The sequence below is a fragment of the Montipora foliosa genome, chromosome 1, assembly GCF_036669935.1.
Source record: "Montipora foliosa isolate CH-2021 chromosome 1, ASM3666993v2, whole genome shotgun sequence".
Taxonomy (NCBI): Eukaryota; Metazoa; Cnidaria; class Anthozoa; order Scleractinia; family Acroporidae; genus Montipora; species Montipora foliosa.
The window spans coordinates 37,501-56,559 of record NC_090869.1 but is presented as its reverse complement, the minus strand read 5'-3'; the positions used below and the strand labels follow the sequence as shown (position 1 = coordinate 56,559).

Genomic DNA, 19,059 nt, shown 5'->3' with positions numbered 1-19,059 from the left:
ACTTTCTCTCCTACTGAAATACATCGGAGCAGCAATACATGTTTTAGTTTCTTGAGTTAAGAATAATTGTTCTATGTACGACAACAACAACAACAACAAACCTTGAATGTAAACAAAAACCTCTACAGCATTAACAAAATGGAAAATGCACACAGTGCAATGCAGTTAGTGAAAATTTGGAAAGACGGAAGAGGTCACTGGACGAGCTTTGGGCAGATTATTTCAATGACAAGAAACAAAATCAAAGATGCAACCCCTCAGTGTACTAGCATATCCTCTTCTCCGTCCTTTCCTTGCAGACAAACAGCAAATTTTCGGAAGCGTTACACCGCAGACTAAAGATACTGTCCTAGGCTGAAAACACGTGTCTTGCCCCATTTTCATTTCCTTTTCACATACTCTAACAACTTTGGATCAGGATATTGGTGAGACCTTATTCGTTCACTTGGTCATTGATGTCATGATGACTTCCAAAAATTGTCAAAATGTATTTCGCTATTTTAGTGAACTGTTAATCGAAGTTTAATCTTACACAAAGTGCAGTTTCCATTTAATTGCCGTCTTCTTCCATATTTTTATCAATCCCCTTTCTCCCTCGTTTGCTGACCACTTTTTATGGCGATTTTCAATTGTGCCTTGAGGGCAATTTTGTGGCTGCGATTGCAAAAGGCTTAAGAGATGTTGCGCCATTATTTCCCATGTGAGAATGAAAAGGAGACCCGTCTGTGGCTTTACTACATAAAAACTTTTCCGTGCTTCAAACAATGTACATGTAATTCTGATATCTCATCACTCTGGGCCTGTTGAGAATGGTTAAGGTTTGGTTTTATTGGACACAATTGAAGACCGATCTAATACTGTGTCCCGTTTGCTTGCTTACGACTTGACCTGCACTTTCGTGCTTTTATTAGAGAAGGCTTCTCACTATTCTCTCTGACTACTCGTGGACTTCAAATCCTCTTGAGTAGTAGACTCTTAAATCCATTTCATTTCAAAACCATGTCATCTGCCGTCTTAATTAGGCGATCGTCTCTTTTTCAATATTTTGACACCAGTTGTACCAGTTCAGGAGCCCATGACTAGGAGCCTCCTCAATGCATTATATCCTTGAGTCAACCTTTGCGCGTATCTTTCTATTTTTAAAACTAATCCTTCAGCAGGAAACTCGCATTTACAACAATTTACATCAATTTGCACAATTTGCATACATTGTTTTTGCTATTTTTGTCTTTGTTCCACAATAACTTTATTCTGATTGGCCATTCTAAACAATGTTTGCAGAGCCGAAGAACTCGTGGCGTTCTAAAAATAGAAAGATACGAGCAAAGGTTGACTCATAGGGCTTGTATAGGAGAGGCAAGCTCCTACTCATGCGCTCCTGGCCACTTTCATTCCTTGATGGGAGAGGTTAGAATAAATTGTTACCGAAACTTAGACTTCGGATTCTTGCAACCAACATGCCTGTCCTTCATTGAGGATGTTGCTTACAACAGTTTTAACGCACTAAACGAGAAACAGATGATTTGCATAAGCCGGCGTCGGTTTCCGGAAGTGTTGTTGAGGAATCTTCTTGCTCGTCGTCCGTCAAAGAAGCAGAATGGCCGAAATAAACGTTACCATAACACTGGCGACAAGCCGGGACTGCGAACTCCGGGGTTCTCAAAAGATGAAAGTCGGGAAAAAGTTCAGATTTGATATAAATTTCCGTTTCGTTTTCAGTTTGGGCGTTTGTTGGCGAAGCGCCTCAACCCTTTGACTCCAAGGAGTAATGGAAATAAATCTTCTCCTCACAAGTTCAATACATTGTTAAGCAGACTGGTGAGGAGAATAAAGAGATTTATCACTTGGGTTTTGTCTAGATATATCACGAAATTCCCATAAATGACATAAGAAGAAATGTATGGAAGTAAGTAAGGAAAATTGACATTCACATCTTAGGAATCTCAACAGACGCAACAATCACAGGAGCCAATCAGTGCGACGCTAATGAAGAAAGCCTGCACTGTGTCTCCTGTGTTTGGCTAGACCAATGGCAAAACTTATCAACACTTGAACCGACAACTTTCGAATAACTTCAACTTGATAACGACGTTTGGAGGGTACAAATAAAGGCAACAAAGGAACAAGCTTGTTAAGCTCATTTTTTCCTTAGACACTAAATATATCTTTAAAAATCATTTCGTTCACCTCATATGGGCTAAATTAGAACTCACAATAGGCTTGATAGCTCAGTTGGTTGTAAGTAAAGACGCAAAGTGAGTAACTAAGTACTAAGTAAGCAACGCAATCGCTCGGTCAAGGGTTCGAATCCTGTTCCCGCCTGGAATTTTTTCCTGTGGCTTCTTAAGTTGTTCAACTAACTGCAAATGATCTTTCCAACTACTTCCATTACGTTCTCCTCCGTCGAACCCATTCTAATCGTTCCAATCCCTCGGGATGACCTTCGGCTCAGGTATCGATCGTGATACCATACGATTTCAGCGTTTTGTCCTGCACAAAACAACCTGAATTTCATGTGATAGTGAGTCAAGTCCGGTTGGATGGGGTTAATATTTACGCTGATTGTGCAACAGAAAGGGAACGTCAGTTGAAGACGGCACGCGCAGAAAAATGTCCATATTGGGTAAGATTACAGTAGAATCCAGGCTACTCCGCGCGCTCTCCCGTCGCTAAGTTCCCGTTCTGTTGCTCAATCAACCTAAAACCTGGATGGGTGACCGTCCCCGCGTGTACACGCTAAGAAGTCACGCCACCAAACTGATATTGCATTATATAACACATGCATTCCAAAACGATTCTCACCAAAATATACAACTTTCAAATGTCTCGTTGACGACAAAACACGAATCGAACGCACTTCACTAATCCTTGATTACTGCTAGTTTTACGTTCTCTTTGTTAGTGTCCTATCAGCCTCGCTATCGCGACGAATCTTATTAACGAGACTTGTCATACCTGGCTTCACATTAATTCGGTAAAATCTCTCATCGGGGTTGCCTTCACCTCTATTCTTGGCGATCACCTCAAATTTGTATTTCTTATTCCTGTCTAGATCTTTGATTTGATATTCCAGCTCTTTTGTTTGAAACTCTTTCCAAGGTCCTGGTTTTCTTTTGCTCTGGTCGCGGTATTTGACTATATACTCGATCTTATTATCACCTCCAGTATCCTGGGGCTTGCGCCACTTGAGTGTAAAACTGGTTGTGTCAATAAGCGTTCCTTTGGGTTCGTAGATAATTGGACGTCCGGGTGCACCTGTAATTATCACAGAGGTGTTTTTAATTAATTTAAATCGGAAACAATTTTGTTACCAATCCATGCAATTTCAACACATCTGATACAATGCTCTACTTGTGGACAAAAATACAGACGAAAACAGGCGACCCAGGTAATTATCCTCCAGTGAAGAGACGTGATGCGCGAATGGACGCGAAAAGTGTTTCGCCGCAACGTGGAGAGATGTCAAATATCGCCATTTTCCAGGACGATCTCCTTGGAGGCCAAGGAAAGAAATCATATAAAAGGGCCCCTGTCGTTAACTCGTTAAGGTATCGCAGAGGTCAGGCCCGAATTCCCTTTCAAGCCTGAAAATTTTCAGGCTTTCCTTTCGCCGTTTTCTTTCGTCACTGCTCAAGTAATAAAATAAATTATTATTCAACACATTGTGGCAATGTCCAAATATGGTCAAAGCGCGCTCAATATTCGTCGCGCGTACTCTACATATTATCCTGCTCAATCTTGCGGAATATCGCCTGATTTTAGGCAGCTCGGCCTACGGCCTCGTCGGCTAAGTATCAGGCGATATTTCGCGCGATTTCGCAGGATAAGCGGGGAGCTTAAGCACCCTCGTTCTTTGAGACGCGGACGGCGACCGGAAGAGAACAATTCGCGCGCTAGGACAGTGGTGTCTCCCAGATTTTTATACTAATCACTAAATCATCTCTAATGGAGAAAAGATACTTGGCAATGTAAATGTGGTTGTGTGAAGACAAGTTAAAAAGGAAAACAGCTCACTTAAGAACTCACAATAGGCTTGATAGCTCAGTTGGTTGTAAGTAAAGACGCAAAGTGAGTAACTAAGTACTAAGTAAGCAACGCAATCGCTCGGTCAAGGGTTCGAATCCTGTTCCCGCCTGGAATTTTTTCCTGTGGCTTCTTAAGTTGTTCAACTAACTGCAAATGATCTTTCCAACTACTTCCATTACGTTCTCCTCCGTCGAACCCATTCTAATCGTTCCAATCCCTCGGGATGACCTTCGGCTCAGGTATCGATCGTGATACCATACGATTTCAGCGTTTTGTCCTGCACAAAACAACCTGAATTTCATGTGATAGTGAGTCAAGTCCGGTTGGATGGGGTTAATATTTACGCTGATTGTGCAACAGAAAGGGAACGTCAGTTGAAGACGGCACGCGCAGAAAAATGTCCATATTGGGTAAGATTACAGTAGAATCCAGGCTACTCCGCGCGCTCTCCCGTCGCTAAGTTCCCGTTCTGTTGCTCAATCAACCTAAAACCTGGATGGGTGACCGTCCCCGCGTGTACACGCTAAGAAGTCACGCCACCAAACTGATATTGCATTATATAACACATGCATTCCAAAACGATTCTCACCAAAATATACAACTTTCAAATGTCTCGTTGACGACAAAACACGAATCGAACGCACTTCACTAATCCTTGATTACTGCTAGTTTTACGTTCTCTTTGTTAGTGTCCTATCAGCCTCGCTATCGCGACGAATCTTATTAACGAGACTTGTCATACCTGGCTTCACATTAATTCGGTAAAATCTCTCATCGGGGTTGCCTTCACCTCTATTCTTGGCGATCACCTCAAATTTGTATTTCTTATTCCTGTCTAGATCTTTGATTTGATATTCCAGCTCTTTTGTTTGAAACTCTTTCCAAGGTCCTGGTTTTCTTTTGCTCTGGTCGCGGTATTTGACTATATACTCGATCTTATTATCACCTCCAGTATCCTGGGGCTTGCGCCACTTGAGTGTAAAACTGGTTGTGTCAATAAGCGTTCCTTTGGGTTCGTAGATAATTGGACGTCCGGGTGCACCTGTAATTATCACAGAGGTGTTTTTAATTAATTTAAATCGGAAACAATTTTGTTACCAATCCATGCAATTTCAACACATCTGATACAATGCTCTACTTGTGGACAAAAATACAGACGAAAACAGGCGACCCAGGTAATTATCCTCCAGTGAAGAGACGTGATGCGCGAATGGACGCGAAAAGTGTTTCGCCGCAACGTGGAGAGATGTCAAATATCGCCATTTTCCAGGACGATCTCCTTGGAGGCCAAGGAAAGAAATCATATAAAAGGGCCCCTGTCGTTAACTCGTTAAGGTATCGCAGAGGTCAGGCCCGAATTCCCTTTCAAGCCTGAAAATTTTCAGGCTTTCCTTTCGCCGTTTTCTTTCGTCACTGCTCAAGTAATAAAATAAATTATTATTCAACACATTGTGGCAATGTCCAAATATGGTCAAAGCGCGCTCAATATTCGTCGCGCGTACTCTACATATTATCCTGCTCAATCTTGCGGAATATCGCCTGATTTTAGGCAGCTCGGCCTACGGCCTCGTCGGCTAAGTATCAGGCGATATTTCGCGCGATTTCGCAGGATAAGCGGGGAGCTTAAGCACCCTCGTTCTTTGAGACGCGGACGGCGACCGGAAGAGAACAATTCGCGCGCTAGGACAGTGGTGTCTCCCAGATTTTTATACTAATCACTAAATCATCTCTAATGGAGAAAAGATACTTGGCAATGTAAATGTGGTTGTGTGAAGACAAGTTAAAAAGGAAAACAGCTCACTTAAGAACTCACAATAGGCTTGATAGCTCAGTTGGTTGTAAGTAAAGACGCAAAGTGAGTAACTAAGTACTAAGTAAGCAACGCAATCGCTCGGTCAAGGGTTCGAATCCTGTTCCCGCCTGGAATTTTTTCCTGTGGCTTCTTAAGTTGTTCAACTAACTGCAAATGATCTTTCCAACTACTTCCATTACGTTCTCCTCCGTCGAACCCATTCTAATCGTTCCAATCCCTCGGGATGACCTTCGGCTCAGGTATCGATCGTGATACCATACGATTTCAGCGTTTTGTCCTGCACAAAACAACCTGAATTTCATGTGATAGTGAGTCAAGTCCGGTTGGATGGGGTTAATATTTACGCTGATTGTGCAACAGAAAGGGAACGTCAGTTGAAGACGGCACGCGCAGAAAAATGTCCATATTGGGTAAGATTACAGTAGAATCCAGGCTACTCCGCGCGCTCTCCCGTCGCTAAGTTCCCGTTCTGTTGCTCAATCAACCTAAAACCTGGATGGGTGACCGTCCCCGCGTGTACACGCTAAGAAGTCACGCCACCAAACTGATATTGCATTATATAACACATGCATTCCAAAACGATTCTCACCAAAATATACAACTTTCAAATGTCTCGTTGACGACAAAACACGAATCGAACGCACTTCACTAATCCTTGATTACTGCTAGTTTTACGTTCTCTTTGTTAGTGTCCTATCAGCCTCGCTATCGCGACGAATCTTATTAACGAGACTTGTCATACCTGGCTTCACATTAATTCGGTAAAATCTCTCATCGGGGTTGCCTTCACCTCTATTCTTGGCGATCACCTCAAATTTGTATTTCTTATTCCTGTCTAGATCTTTGATTTGATATTCCAGCTCTTTTGTTTGAAACTCTTTCCAAGGTCCTGGTTTTCTTTTGCTCTGGTCGCGGTATTTGACTATATACTCGATCTTATTATCACCTCCAGTATCCTGGGGCTTGCGCCACTTGAGTGTAAAACTGGTTGTGTCAATAAGCGTTCCTTTGGGTTCGTAGATAATTGGACGTCCGGGTGCACCTGTAATTATCACAGAGGTGTTTTTAATTAATTTAAATCGGAAACAATTTTGTTACCAATCCATGCAATTTCAACACATCTGATACAATGCTCTACTTGTGGACAAAAATACAGACGAAAACAGGCGACCCAGGTAATTATCCTCCAGTGAAGAGACGTGATGCGCGAATGGACGCGAAAAGTGTTTCGCCGCAACGTGGAGAGATGTCAAATATCGCCATTTTCCAGGACGATCTCCTTGGAGGCCAAGGAAAGAAATCATATAAAAGGGCCCCTGTCGTTAACTCGTTAAGGTATCGCAGAGGTCAGGCCCGAATTCCCTTTCAAGCCTGAAAATTTTCAGGCTTTCCTTTCGCCGTTTTCTTTCGTCACTGCTCAAGTAATAAAATAAATTATTATTCAACACATTGTGGCAATGTCCAAATATGGTCAAAGCGCGCTCAATATTCGTCGCGCGTACTCTACATATTATCCTGCTCAATCTTGCGGAATATCGCCTGATTTTAGGCAGCTCGGCCTACGGCCTCGTCGGCTAAGTATCAGGCGATATTTCGCGCGATTTCGCAGGATAAGCGGGGAGCTTAAGCACCCTCGTTCTTTGAGACGCGGACGGCGACCGGAAGAGAACAATTCGCGCGCTAGGACAGTGGTGTCTCCCAGATTTTTATACTAATCACTAAATCATCTCTAATGGAGAAAAGATACTTGGCAATGTAAATGTGGTTGTGTGAAGACAAGTTAAAAAGGAAAACAGCTCACTTAAGAACTCACAATAGGCTTGATAGCTCAGTTGGTTGTAAGTAAAGACGCAAAGTGAGTAACTAAGTACTAAGTAAGCAACGCAATCGCTCGGTCAAGGGTTCGAATCCTGTTCCCGCCTGGAATTTTTTCCTGTGGCTTCTTAAGTTGTTCAACTAACTGCAAATGATCTTTCCAACTACTTCCATTACGTTCTCCTCCGTCGAACCCATTCTAATCGTTCCAATCCCTCGGGATGACCTTCGGCTCAGGTATCGATCGTGATACCATACGATTTCAGCGTTTTGTCCTGCACAAAACAACCTGAATTTCATGTGATAGTGAGTCAAGTCCGGTTGGATGGGGTTAATATTTACGCTGATTGTGCAACAGAAAGGGAACGTCAGTTGAAGACGGCACGCGCAGAAAAATGTCCATATTGGGTAAGATTACAGTAGAATCCAGGCTACTCCGCGCGCTCTCCCGTCGCTAAGTTCCCGTTCTGTTGCTCAATCAACCTAAAACCTGGATGGGTGACCGTCCCCGCGTGTACACGCTAAGAAGTCACGCCACCAAACTGATATTGCATTATATAACACATGCATTCCAAAACGATTCTCACCAAAATATACAACTTTCAAATGTCTCGTTGACGACAAAACACGAATCGAACGCACTTCACTAATCCTTGATTACTGCTAGTTTTACGTTCTCTTTGTTAGTGTCCTATCAGCCTCGCTATCGCGACGAATCTTATTAACGAGACTTGTCATACCTGGCTTCACATTAATTCGGTAAAATCTCTCATCGGGGTTGCCTTCACCTCTATTCTTGGCGATCACCTCAAATTTGTATTTCTTATTCCTGTCTAGATCTTTGATTTGATATTCCAGCTCTTTTGTTTGAAACTCTTTCCAAGGTCCTGGTTTTCTTTTGCTCTGGTCGCGGTATTTGACTATATACTCGATCTTATTATCACCTCCAGTATCCTGGGGCTTGCGCCACTTGAGTGTAAAACTGGTTGTGTCAATAAGCGTTCCTTTGGGTTCGTAGATAATTGGACGTCCGGGTGCACCTGTAATTATCACAGAGGTGTTTTTAATTAATTTAAATCGGAAACAATTTTGTTACCAATCCATGCAATTTCAACACATCTGATACAATGCTCTACTTGTGGACAAAAATACAGACGAAAACAGGCGACCCAGGTAATCATCCTCCAGTGAAGAGACGTGATGCGCGAATGGACGCGAAAAGTGTTTCGCCGCAACGTGGAGAGATGTCAAATATCGCCATTTTCCAGGACGATCTCCTTGGAGGCCAAGGAAAGAAATCATATAAAAGGGCCCCTGTCGTTAACTCGTTAAGGTATCGCAGAGGTCAGGCCCGAATTCCCTTTCAAGCCTGAAAATTTTCAGGCTTTCCTTTCGCCGTTTTCTTTCGTCACTGCTCAAGTAATAAAATAAATTATTATTCAACACATTGTGGCAATGTCCAAATATGGTCAAAGCGCGCTCAATATTCGTCGCGCGTACTCTACATATTATCCTGCTCAATCTTGCGGAATATCGCCTGATTTTAGGCAGCTCGGCCTACGGCCTCGTCGGCTAAGTATCAGGCGATATTTCGCGCGATTTCGCAGGATAAGCGGGGAGCTTAAGCACCCTCGTTCTTTGAGACGCGGACGGCGACCGGAAGAGAACAATTCGCGCGCTAGGACAGTGGTGTCTCCCAGATTTTTATACTAATCACTAAATCATCTCTAATGGAGAAAAGATACTTGGCAATGTAAATGTGGTTGTGTGAAGACAAGTTAAAAAGGAAAACAGCTCACTTAAGAACTCACAATAGGCTTGATAGCTCAGTTGGTTGTAAGTAAAGACGCAAAGTGAGTAACTAAGTACTAAGTAAGCAACGCAATCGCTCGGTCAAGGGTTCGAATCCTGTTCCCGCCTGGAATTTTTTCCTGTGGCTTCTTAAGTTGTTCAACTAACTGCAAATGATCTTTCCAACTACTTCCATTACGTTCTCCTCCGTCGAACCCATTCTAATCGTTCCAATCCCTCGGGATGACCTTCGGCTCAGGTATCGATCGTGATACCATACGATTTCAGCGTTTTGTCCTGCACAAAACAACCTGAATTTCATGTGATAGTGAGTCAAGTCCGGTTGGATGGGGTTAATATTTACGCTGATTGTGCAACAGAAAGGGAACGTCAGTTGAAGACGGCACGCGCAGAAAAATGTCCATATTGGGTAAGATTACAGTAGAATCCAGGCTACTCCGCGCGCTCTCCCGTCGCTAAGTTCCCGTTCTGTTGCTCAATCAACCTAAAACCTGGATGGGTGACCGTCCCCGCGTGTACACGCTAAGAAGTCACGCCACCAAACTGATATTGCATTATATAACACATGCATTCCAAAACGATTCTCACCAAAATATACAACTTTCAAATGTCTCGTTGACGACAAAACACGAATCGAACGCACTTCACTAATCCTTGATTACTGCTAGTTTTACGTTCTCTTTGTTAGTGTCCTATCAGCCTCGCTATCGCGACGAATCTTATTAACGAGACTTGTCATACCTGGCTTCACATTAATTCGGTAAAATCTCTCATCGGGGTTGCCTTCACCTCTATTCTTGGCGATCACCTCAAATTTGTATTTCTTATTCCTGTCTAGATCTTTGATTTGATATTCCAGCTCTTTTGTTTGAAACTCTTTCCAAGGTCCTGGTTTTCTTTTGCTCTGGTCGCGGTATTTGACTATATACTCGATCTTATTATCACCTCCAGTATCCTGGGGCTTGCGCCACTTGAGTGTAAAACTGGTTGTGTCAATAAGCGTTCCTTTGGGTTCGTAGATAATTGGACGTCCGGGTGCACCTGTAATTATCACAGAGGTGTTTTTAATTAATTTAAATCGGAAACAATTTTGTTACCAATCCATGCAATTTCAACACATCTGATACAATGCTCTACTTGTGGACAAAAATACAGACGAAAACAGGCGACCCAGGTAATTATCCTCCAGTGAAGAGACGTGATGCGCGAATGGACGCGAAAAGTGTTTCGCCGCAACGTGGAGAGATGTCAAATATCGCCATTTTCCAGGACGATCTCCTTGGAGGCCAAGGAAAGAAATCATATAAAAGGGCCCCTGTCGTTAACTCGTTAAGGTATCGCAGAGGTCAGGCCCGAATTCCCTTTCAAGCCTGAAAATTTTCAGGCTTTCCTTTCGCCGTTTTCTTTCGTCACTGCTCAAGTAATAAAATAAATTATTATTCAACACATTGTGGCAATGTCCAAATATGGTCAAAGCGCGCTCAATATTCGTCGCGCGTACTCTACATATTATCCTGCTCAATCTTGCGGAATATCGCCTGATTTTAGGCAGCTCGGCCTACGGCCTCGTCGGCTAAGTATCAGGCGATATTTCGCGCGATTTCGCAGGATAAGCGGGGAGCTTAAGCACCCTCGTTCTTTGAGACGCGGACGGCGACCGGAAGAGAACAATTCGCGCGCTAGGACAGTGGTGTCTCCCAGATTTTTATACTAATCACTAAATCATCTCTAATGGAGAAAAGATACTTGGCAATGTAAATGTGGTTGTGTGAAGACAAGTTAAAAAGGAAAACAGCTCACTTAAGAACTCACAATAGGCTTGATAGCTCAGTTGGTTGTAAGTAAAGACGCAAAGTGAGTAACTAAGTACTAAGTAAGCAACGCAATCGCTCGGTCAAGGGTTCGAATCCTGTTCCCGCCTGGAATTTTTTCCTGTGGCTTCTTAAGTTGTTCAACTAACTGCAAATGATCTTTCCAACTACTTCCATTACGTTCTCCTCCGTCGAACCCATTCTAATCGTTCCAATCCCTCGGGATGACCTTCGGCTCAGGTATCGATCGTGATACCATACGATTTCAGCGTTTTGTCCTGCACAAAACAACCTGAATTTCATGTGATAGTGAGTCAAGTCCGGTTGGATGGGGTTAATATTTACGCTGATTGTGCAACAGAAAGGGAACGTCAGTTGAAGACGGCACGCGCAGAAAAATGTCCATATTGGGTAAGATTACAGTAGAATCCAGGCTACTCCGCGCGCTCTCCCGTCGCTAAGTTCCCGTTCTGTTGCTCAATCAACCTAAAACCTGGATGGGTGACCGTCCCCGCGTGTACACGCTAAGAAGTCACGCCACCAAACTGATATTGCATTATATAACACATGCATTCCAAAACGATTCTCACCAAAATATACAACTTTCAAATGTCTCGTTGACGACAAAACACGAATCGAACGCACTTCACTAATCCTTGATTACTGCTAGTTTTACGTTCTCTTTGTTAGTGTCCTATCAGCCTCGCTATCGCGACGAATCTTATTAACGAGACTTGTCATACCTGGCTTCACATTAATTCGGTAAAATCTCTCATCGGGGTTGCCTTCACCTCTATTCTTGGCGATCACCTCAAATTTGTATTTCTTATTCCTGTCTAGATCTTTGATTTGATATTCCAGCTCTTTTGTTTGAAACTCTTTCCAAGGTCCTGGTTTTCTTTTGCTCTGGTCGCGGTATTTGACTATATACTCGATCTTATTATCACCTCCAGTATCCTGGGGCTTGCGCCACTTGAGTGTAAAACTGGTTGTGTCAATAAGCGTTCCTTTGGGTTCGTAGATAATTGGACGTCCGGGTGCACCTGTAATTATCACAGAGGTGTTTTTAATTAATTTAAATCGGAAACAATTTTGTTACCAATCCATGCAATTTCAACACATCTGATACAATGCTCTACTTGTGGACAAAAATACAGACGAAAACAGGCGACCCAGGTAATCATCCTCCAGTGAAGAGACGTGATGCGCGAATGGACGCGAAAAGTGTTTCGCCGCAACGTGGAGAGATGTCAAATATCGCCATTTTCCAGGACGATCTCCTTGGAGGCCAAGGAACGAAATCATATAAAAGGGCCCCTGTCGTTAACTCGTTAAGGTATCGCAGAGGTCAGGCCCGAATTCCCTTTCAAGCCTGAAAATTTTCAGGCTTTCCTTTCGCCGTTTTCTTTCGTCACTGCTCAAGTAATAAAATAAATTATTATTCAACACATTGTGGCAATGTCCAAATATGGTCAAAGCGCGCTCAATATTCGTCGCGCGTACTCTACATATTATCCTGCTCAATCTTGCGGAATATCGCCTGATTTTAGGCAGCTCGGCCTACGGCCTCGTCGGCTAAGTATCAGGCGATATTTCGCGCGATTTCGCAGGATAAGCGGGGAGCTTAAGCACCCTCGTTCTTTGAGACGCGGACGGCGACCGGAAGAGAACAATTCGCGCGCTAGGACAGTGGTGTCTCCCAGATTTTTATACTAATCACTAAATCATCTCTAATGGAGAAAAGATACTTGGCAATGTAAATGTGGTTGTGTGAAGACAAGTTAAACAATGTTCCCGAAACCAAAACATTATGTAGTTGCCGTTACTCATTGGTTTATCCTAAAAAAAGTTAAATGTTGCTTTTTTGATGAAATTAATTCTGAAAATTCACTGCTTTTCTGGACCTTCGCTTTGTGCTGTTTAATTTTTAGGTTGCGGTTATTAGTAGAAATATGAAAATTTTACCAACCTTTGAGCTTACATTATACCGCGCTTGTTATTAAGCTTATATTATGTATAAAGTATTTAATTTCTTTGAGAAACCCAAAGTCGATTTTAAATTTTGACACCTTTTGTAGGAACTTACGATGGACACGTCGACGTCCTATGCGTAACTTAAAGAAAAACGAACGTTTCATTTAGTCTATTTGACATACAACTTACCGTCACCATTTCAAATCCGTTTCTTGACTTGCAGCTAAATACAGGAATTGCACCGACCAGCGGTCTGGGTAAAAACATTGGTTTGGTGTTGGGGCTCTCATTCTCGCGGGCTCAAATTTGCAATATCTGTACAAGTGAATGACTGGGACTAGGTCGGTGCAATTCCTATATTTAGCCATAATGAGTATTCTACAAAATCAAGGTGTCCACTTGTTTATTTTGTAGGTAAGTCATCCGTTTACAAACATTCTTTTGGCGTCAAATTTGGCAACCACTGACAATAGGTAGACTGTTGTTTCTTCAACCAACATGGCTCTCGTTAGAACAACAACAATACGTGATGTTATTGGGAAGATGCTGTGATGTCACCTACTAATGCATTAAGCCAGGATGATGATAAAGGCTACCAGAATGCCAGGAAATAATAGGTCTAATGAGCAAAAATAAAAGCTCTAAAGTTCCACGTCTGCATTTCACATTTTGGTACATTTCTTATCCAATGTCGTCCTGACAACAACATGAAATGACCAAATTTAGGGTTACATATGTGGTGGCCTTGTCCAACTGCTGATAAATTTTCAATTTTCTCTCCAAACATCAACTTTCCATACCAATCTTATTCCTGGAATGTTGATACACACTGTCCATGCCAAATGACTTGGAATATCAGGAAATGACTACAACAACATAAAAGTGAATTTTCAAATGACATTCTCCTAGTCGTCATTTTCCTTGCATACATTTAACAATTATTGGATGAGGTTGAGCATGTTAGCGATAATTATCAAGGCCAAAGTTTGTGTTATCTGCTGAAGCCGAAGGCTGAGGCGGATAACACAAACTGAGGCCTTGATAATTATCGCTAACATGCGAAAACCGAATTCAATAAATTGTTTTATTATGCATATTCCTGAGCTGAGCTCCGCCATGACAAACTGATCAAACTGCTGGTTAGTGTGTCAGGTGACGTCACTTCTGCATGCATAAAACTATTGTCTGTAGGTATGACGTCAATTCTACATATATACAGTACTGTGCAAAAGTAATGATAGCGAATTTCGTCGAATTTCGACGAAGTTCTACGAAATTCTACGTAAATCTGCGAAATTTCGAGGAGAACGAATTTTCGGCGAAATTTCGCTGGCCTCTATTGTTTCACCATTAACGAAATTTCGTGCAGATGTGCGAAATTTCACTTGGCAAATTCGCTGAAGGTGGCAAAATTCGTTCGAAATTTCGTTAGTGGGAGCGAAATTTCGTTCGAAATTTCGCAAGTGGGAGCGAAATTTCAAACGAAATTTCCAACACTTTGTTTGTGTGAGCGAAATTTCGAACAAACCTTTAGTTGCAAAAACGCTAAAATGCTCTTTCCTTGACAAAAAATTGTTTATCAAAGTTTCTATGGCGCGCTGCTCACGTTTAGTTATTTTTCACTTCAAGGAAAAATTCTTTGTTTCGCACGCGTCGGCAAGTCACTTGCGAGATGTTTATTTCCAAAGCGTTCCGAAGACCTTGTGGAAAAAATCATATCTCCGGTTATATTTAACACAAATTGTTCATTCAAACAGTAAAATGCTCTTTCTTTAGCCATATAATTGTTTATCAAAGTTTCTATGGCGCACTGCTCACGTTTAGTTATTTTTTACTTCAAGGAAAAATTCTTTGTTTCGCACGCGTCAGGAGTACCCAACGAAACCGCTCCACAAAAAAGCCGCTCTGCAGGCTGTTTTCGAGCTGGCTGGCTGAAAAAAAATTTCAAGAGTGAGCTGGCTGGTCTTTGACAAAAACCGCTTCTGGCTCACTGAGACATGAAAAACGTTTTTCCTGGCTGGCTATATAAAGCTCAGATTCTTTTCCTGGCTAAGACATTGTTCACTTTGTCCACTGGCATAAAGTTCTTTTAGCTCAAGCATGTAATTAATTGGACAGAGGAATGATAGAAAATTTCCTTTTAGTTTCTGGCTTCTATCAATCAAGATTTCGTCACGCAATGATCTCCTTCAAAGAGGCGGGCGCTTCTCATTTTTGCCTCGCCGTGAGAGACCTCTGCTAGCAGGGAAGCAGGATGTTTCGTAGTATTTATTTTGATCAGATTGTGGAAAAGTCCTTATGGAATGATCGCAGAATTTGATTTTAATTCCGTCCTTTGCAATTGAATTCAGTGTTTACCGAAAGGATTTTAGGCTACCGCCGTTTTGGACAACATCAAGGACACAAAACGAGAGAGGTAACGTGGGCTAAAATTTCGCATGGAACTGTTAATGTTTAAATTTTGTATTTTTGTATATTGAATTACCTATCGTTGTGTCTCCTTAAACAAATCCCCATTGTTTCTTGAATAAGTACCGGTTTACCTTTCGGGGTTTTGTCAAAGTTCTGCCACCGGCACTTTAAGAAAAGAAAGAGAGACGTTGGGAATGGAGTTGATTAAAATTCTGCTACCACGCTCCATGGTTTTTCGTACAACTACCCAAACCCTAATGTGAATTAACAAAAACTTCGAAATTGAGAACAACCTCTCCAGAATATATTGCTCGTTCTTTAAGCCACGCGCAGATCTGGCAGATAGATACCCCGGGGTAAAAAAATCGATTGTTATTCATCCATAAATGGCTGCACACCGCGGTAGTAGTCCATCTCACTCTTTCTCCTTATTCTCATTCATCAGCTAAGGACCATGGTGGCAGTTTATTTAAGTACCTTGTCAGTGAACGGGTAAGTAGAATTGTTCCATTTTTTTTATTGTTACGATCATGGTGTTTTATTGTACGCTGGGGATGGTTCAAAGTACAACGCAACTGTTTCTTTCCAGTGTCGCTGCAGCTGCAAATATGATTACTCCCTGTTTAATCAACTTTTGTGGCATAGTTAGTAGAGGTGTAACTGAAAAGGACAATTTTCTCTAAATGCATGCATTTTTTTCACTTCGATTGAGCCGCTTATAGCATCTCCAATATCGATTCAACACTAACCTGACTGTCACTGCGATCTAAGATAGCAAAAAAAATGCTCGAACTTTGCTTGCCTGGATATGTACATGTAACCGTGCATTTGCAAAGCAACAGAAGAGGAAATCACTGAGGAATAGTAAGCATACAACGAAATATTTAATGAGAAAATTTGTAACGTCAAGAACTTAATTAGTTTCGTTTAAATTTCTTTAAACAAGCCGCGTCTCTCTTTTTTCCCGTAAAAACACTTATGCAAACGCAAACGCAACTGTGCCTCTTGTCTGAATTCTGCGTTTAAAATAATCGGGCTAAGTTGATGATTTCACAGGGTTTAACCATTTGGTTGTGGTACGAAATTCCCTCAGAAGCAATGGCCAGTTACGAGTTACAGCAGTTTTATTTCACTTTATGACAGATACATGTCAAGCTGTGCAAAACTGTATACTTTTTTATTGGTTAAGACCTGAATGATAGTTTGGATATTTTAGAATCTCTCGTTTATTTTACAATGTCACTTAAATAGTAGCAATTTACATATGTTCGTAAATTTTGTGATTGTAAATTTTCCCTGTTATTTTGTACGTTTCAAGCTTGGTACCTTGCGAGCCAAGGAGACTGGCGTTTCCTTTTAAGATAAAGTGGGCGCTTTTGCCGCTTTTCCGCCCGGTCAAGTCAAGCAGAATTGATACTATGAAACCATTTTTTAATGTTCGTAATTAATTATAATTCCGGAGGGAGGTAAGCCTTAGTTTCAACCGTAAACCTTTTCAGTTTGGCAAAAAAATTTACCACTTCAAACTGATAACAGTTTGTCAACTAAACATCCGCGCTTGTAGTTTGGACTGCAGGTCTGTTTATTTTCACGTCCCCATATCGCGTACGCTTTTAGAGGCGGCCGCCAACCGGATGCTAATTTTGTTTTGAGCGATCACCCCAAGCTTTGATTCCAGTGAACGCTATGAACTTGGCAAACATACACCAGCATCGAGAAATTTTTGGAATCGATCTTTCCTTAGAGAAAATTCAGATTCACAGCCAACTGGAACAAGACGTGTCCGTTCCTTCCTTTTACCAAGAATGAAAACGGGTGGCAAACAGAAGTGGAAAAACGAGAGCAAAATAAAACTTGACCGCCATTGAAGACCACGTGGTACTTCGCTTCGCGATGTTCGTCTGTTCAGTTTCTCTATTTCTGTGTCTGTTCAGTTTCTCTGTTGCCTATCTCAGGGGTTTTATAGCACAAAGCGTTATTAGAAATAGTAATTTTAAAAAACAGTATGAAAGATAGGTTCGAGTTCCGTGGATATGTAATTCCACTTGACATAGAAAACTTGACAAACGGAAGTTAACGTTCCATTCGAAACAGCACCGTTCAAAACCAAAGCTAAACTTCATAGTCATAAAGTAAAATACTTCAGGCAAATCACACGATAGTCCGCTTCGAGAAATGAACACGCTGTCTTATTATTGTGCCCTTGTTGCCTTGGTTTCAGACTACCTGGATGTGACCTCTTATGAGCTTGCGTTGGTGTCTGTTACTCATGGTGCGATGACAGCACAATAATAATACATTTTCTTTCCAAGTAAATCACACGATCGTCCGCTTCGAGAAATGAACACGCTGTATTATTATTGTGCCCTTGTTGCCTTGGTTTCAGACTACCTGGATGTGATCTCTTATGAGCTTGCGTTGGTGTCTGTTACTCATGGTGCGACGACAGCACAATAATAATACATTTTCTTTCCAAGTAAATCACACGATCGTCCGCTTCGAGAAATGAACACGCTGTATTATTATTGTGCCCTTGTTGCTTTGGTTTCAGACTACCTGGATGTGACCTCTTATGAGCTTGCGTTGGTGTCTGCTACTCATGGTGCGATGACAGCACAATAATAATGCATTTTCTTTCCAAGTAAATCACACGATCGTCCGCTTCGAGAAATGAACACGCTGTCTTATTATTGTGCCCTTGTTGCTTTGGTTTCAGACTACCTGGATGTGACCTCTTATGAGCTTGCGTTGGTGTCTGTTACTCATGGTGCGATGACAGCACAATAATAATGCATTTTCTTTCCAAGTAAGTCACACGATCGTCCACTTCAAGAAATGAACACGCTGTCTTATTATTGTGCCCTTGTTGCTTTGGTTTCAGACTACCTGGATGTGACCTCTTATGAGCTTGCGTTGGTGTCTGTTACTCATGGTGCGATGACAGCACAATAATAATGCATTTTCTTTCCAAGTAAATCACACGATCGTCCGCTTCAAGAAATGAACACGCTGTATTATTATTGTGCCCTTGTTGCCTTGGTTTCAGACTACCTGGATGTGACCTCTTATGAGCTTGCGTTGGTGTCTGTTGCTCATGGTGCGATGACAGCACAATAATAATACATTTTCTTTCCAAGTAAATCACACGATCGTCCGCTTCGAGAAATGAACACGCTGTATTATTATTGTGCCCTTGTTGCTTTGGTTTCAGACTACCTGGATGTGACCTCTTATGAGCTTGCGTTGGTGTCTGTTACTCATGGTGCGATGACAGCACAATAATAATGCATTTTCTTTCCAAGTAAATCACACGATCGTCCGCTTCGAGAAATGAACACGCTGTCTTATTATTGTGCCCTTGTTGCCTTGGTTTCAGACTACCTGGATGTGACCTCT

At 41.9% G+C, this 19,059-nt stretch overlaps 1 protein-coding gene across 1 annotated transcript in view; it reads right to left on the bottom strand.

Annotated features, from left to right (window-relative positions):
* Positions 1-2,356: 2,356 nt before the first annotated feature.
* The window catches only part of LOC138005644 (tyrosine-protein phosphatase Lar-like), a 24,286-nt gene continuing 7,583 nt past the window's right edge, over positions 2,357-19,059 (bottom strand). Inside the window, exons 5-11 of the mRNA XM_068851843.1 lie at positions 12,021-12,320; positions 10,208-10,507; positions 8,395-8,694; positions 6,582-6,881; positions 4,769-5,068; positions 2,956-3,255; positions 2,357-2,490 (exon numbers count right to left, since the gene is read on the bottom strand). Of these exons, the coding sequence (XP_068707944.1) occupies positions 2,357-2,490; positions 2,956-3,255; positions 4,769-5,068; positions 6,582-6,881; positions 8,395-8,694; positions 10,208-10,507; positions 12,021-12,320 (1,934 nt within the window). The remainder of the gene's footprint in view (positions 2,491-2,955; positions 3,256-4,768; positions 5,069-6,581; positions 6,882-8,394; positions 8,695-10,207; positions 10,508-12,020; positions 12,321-19,059) is intronic.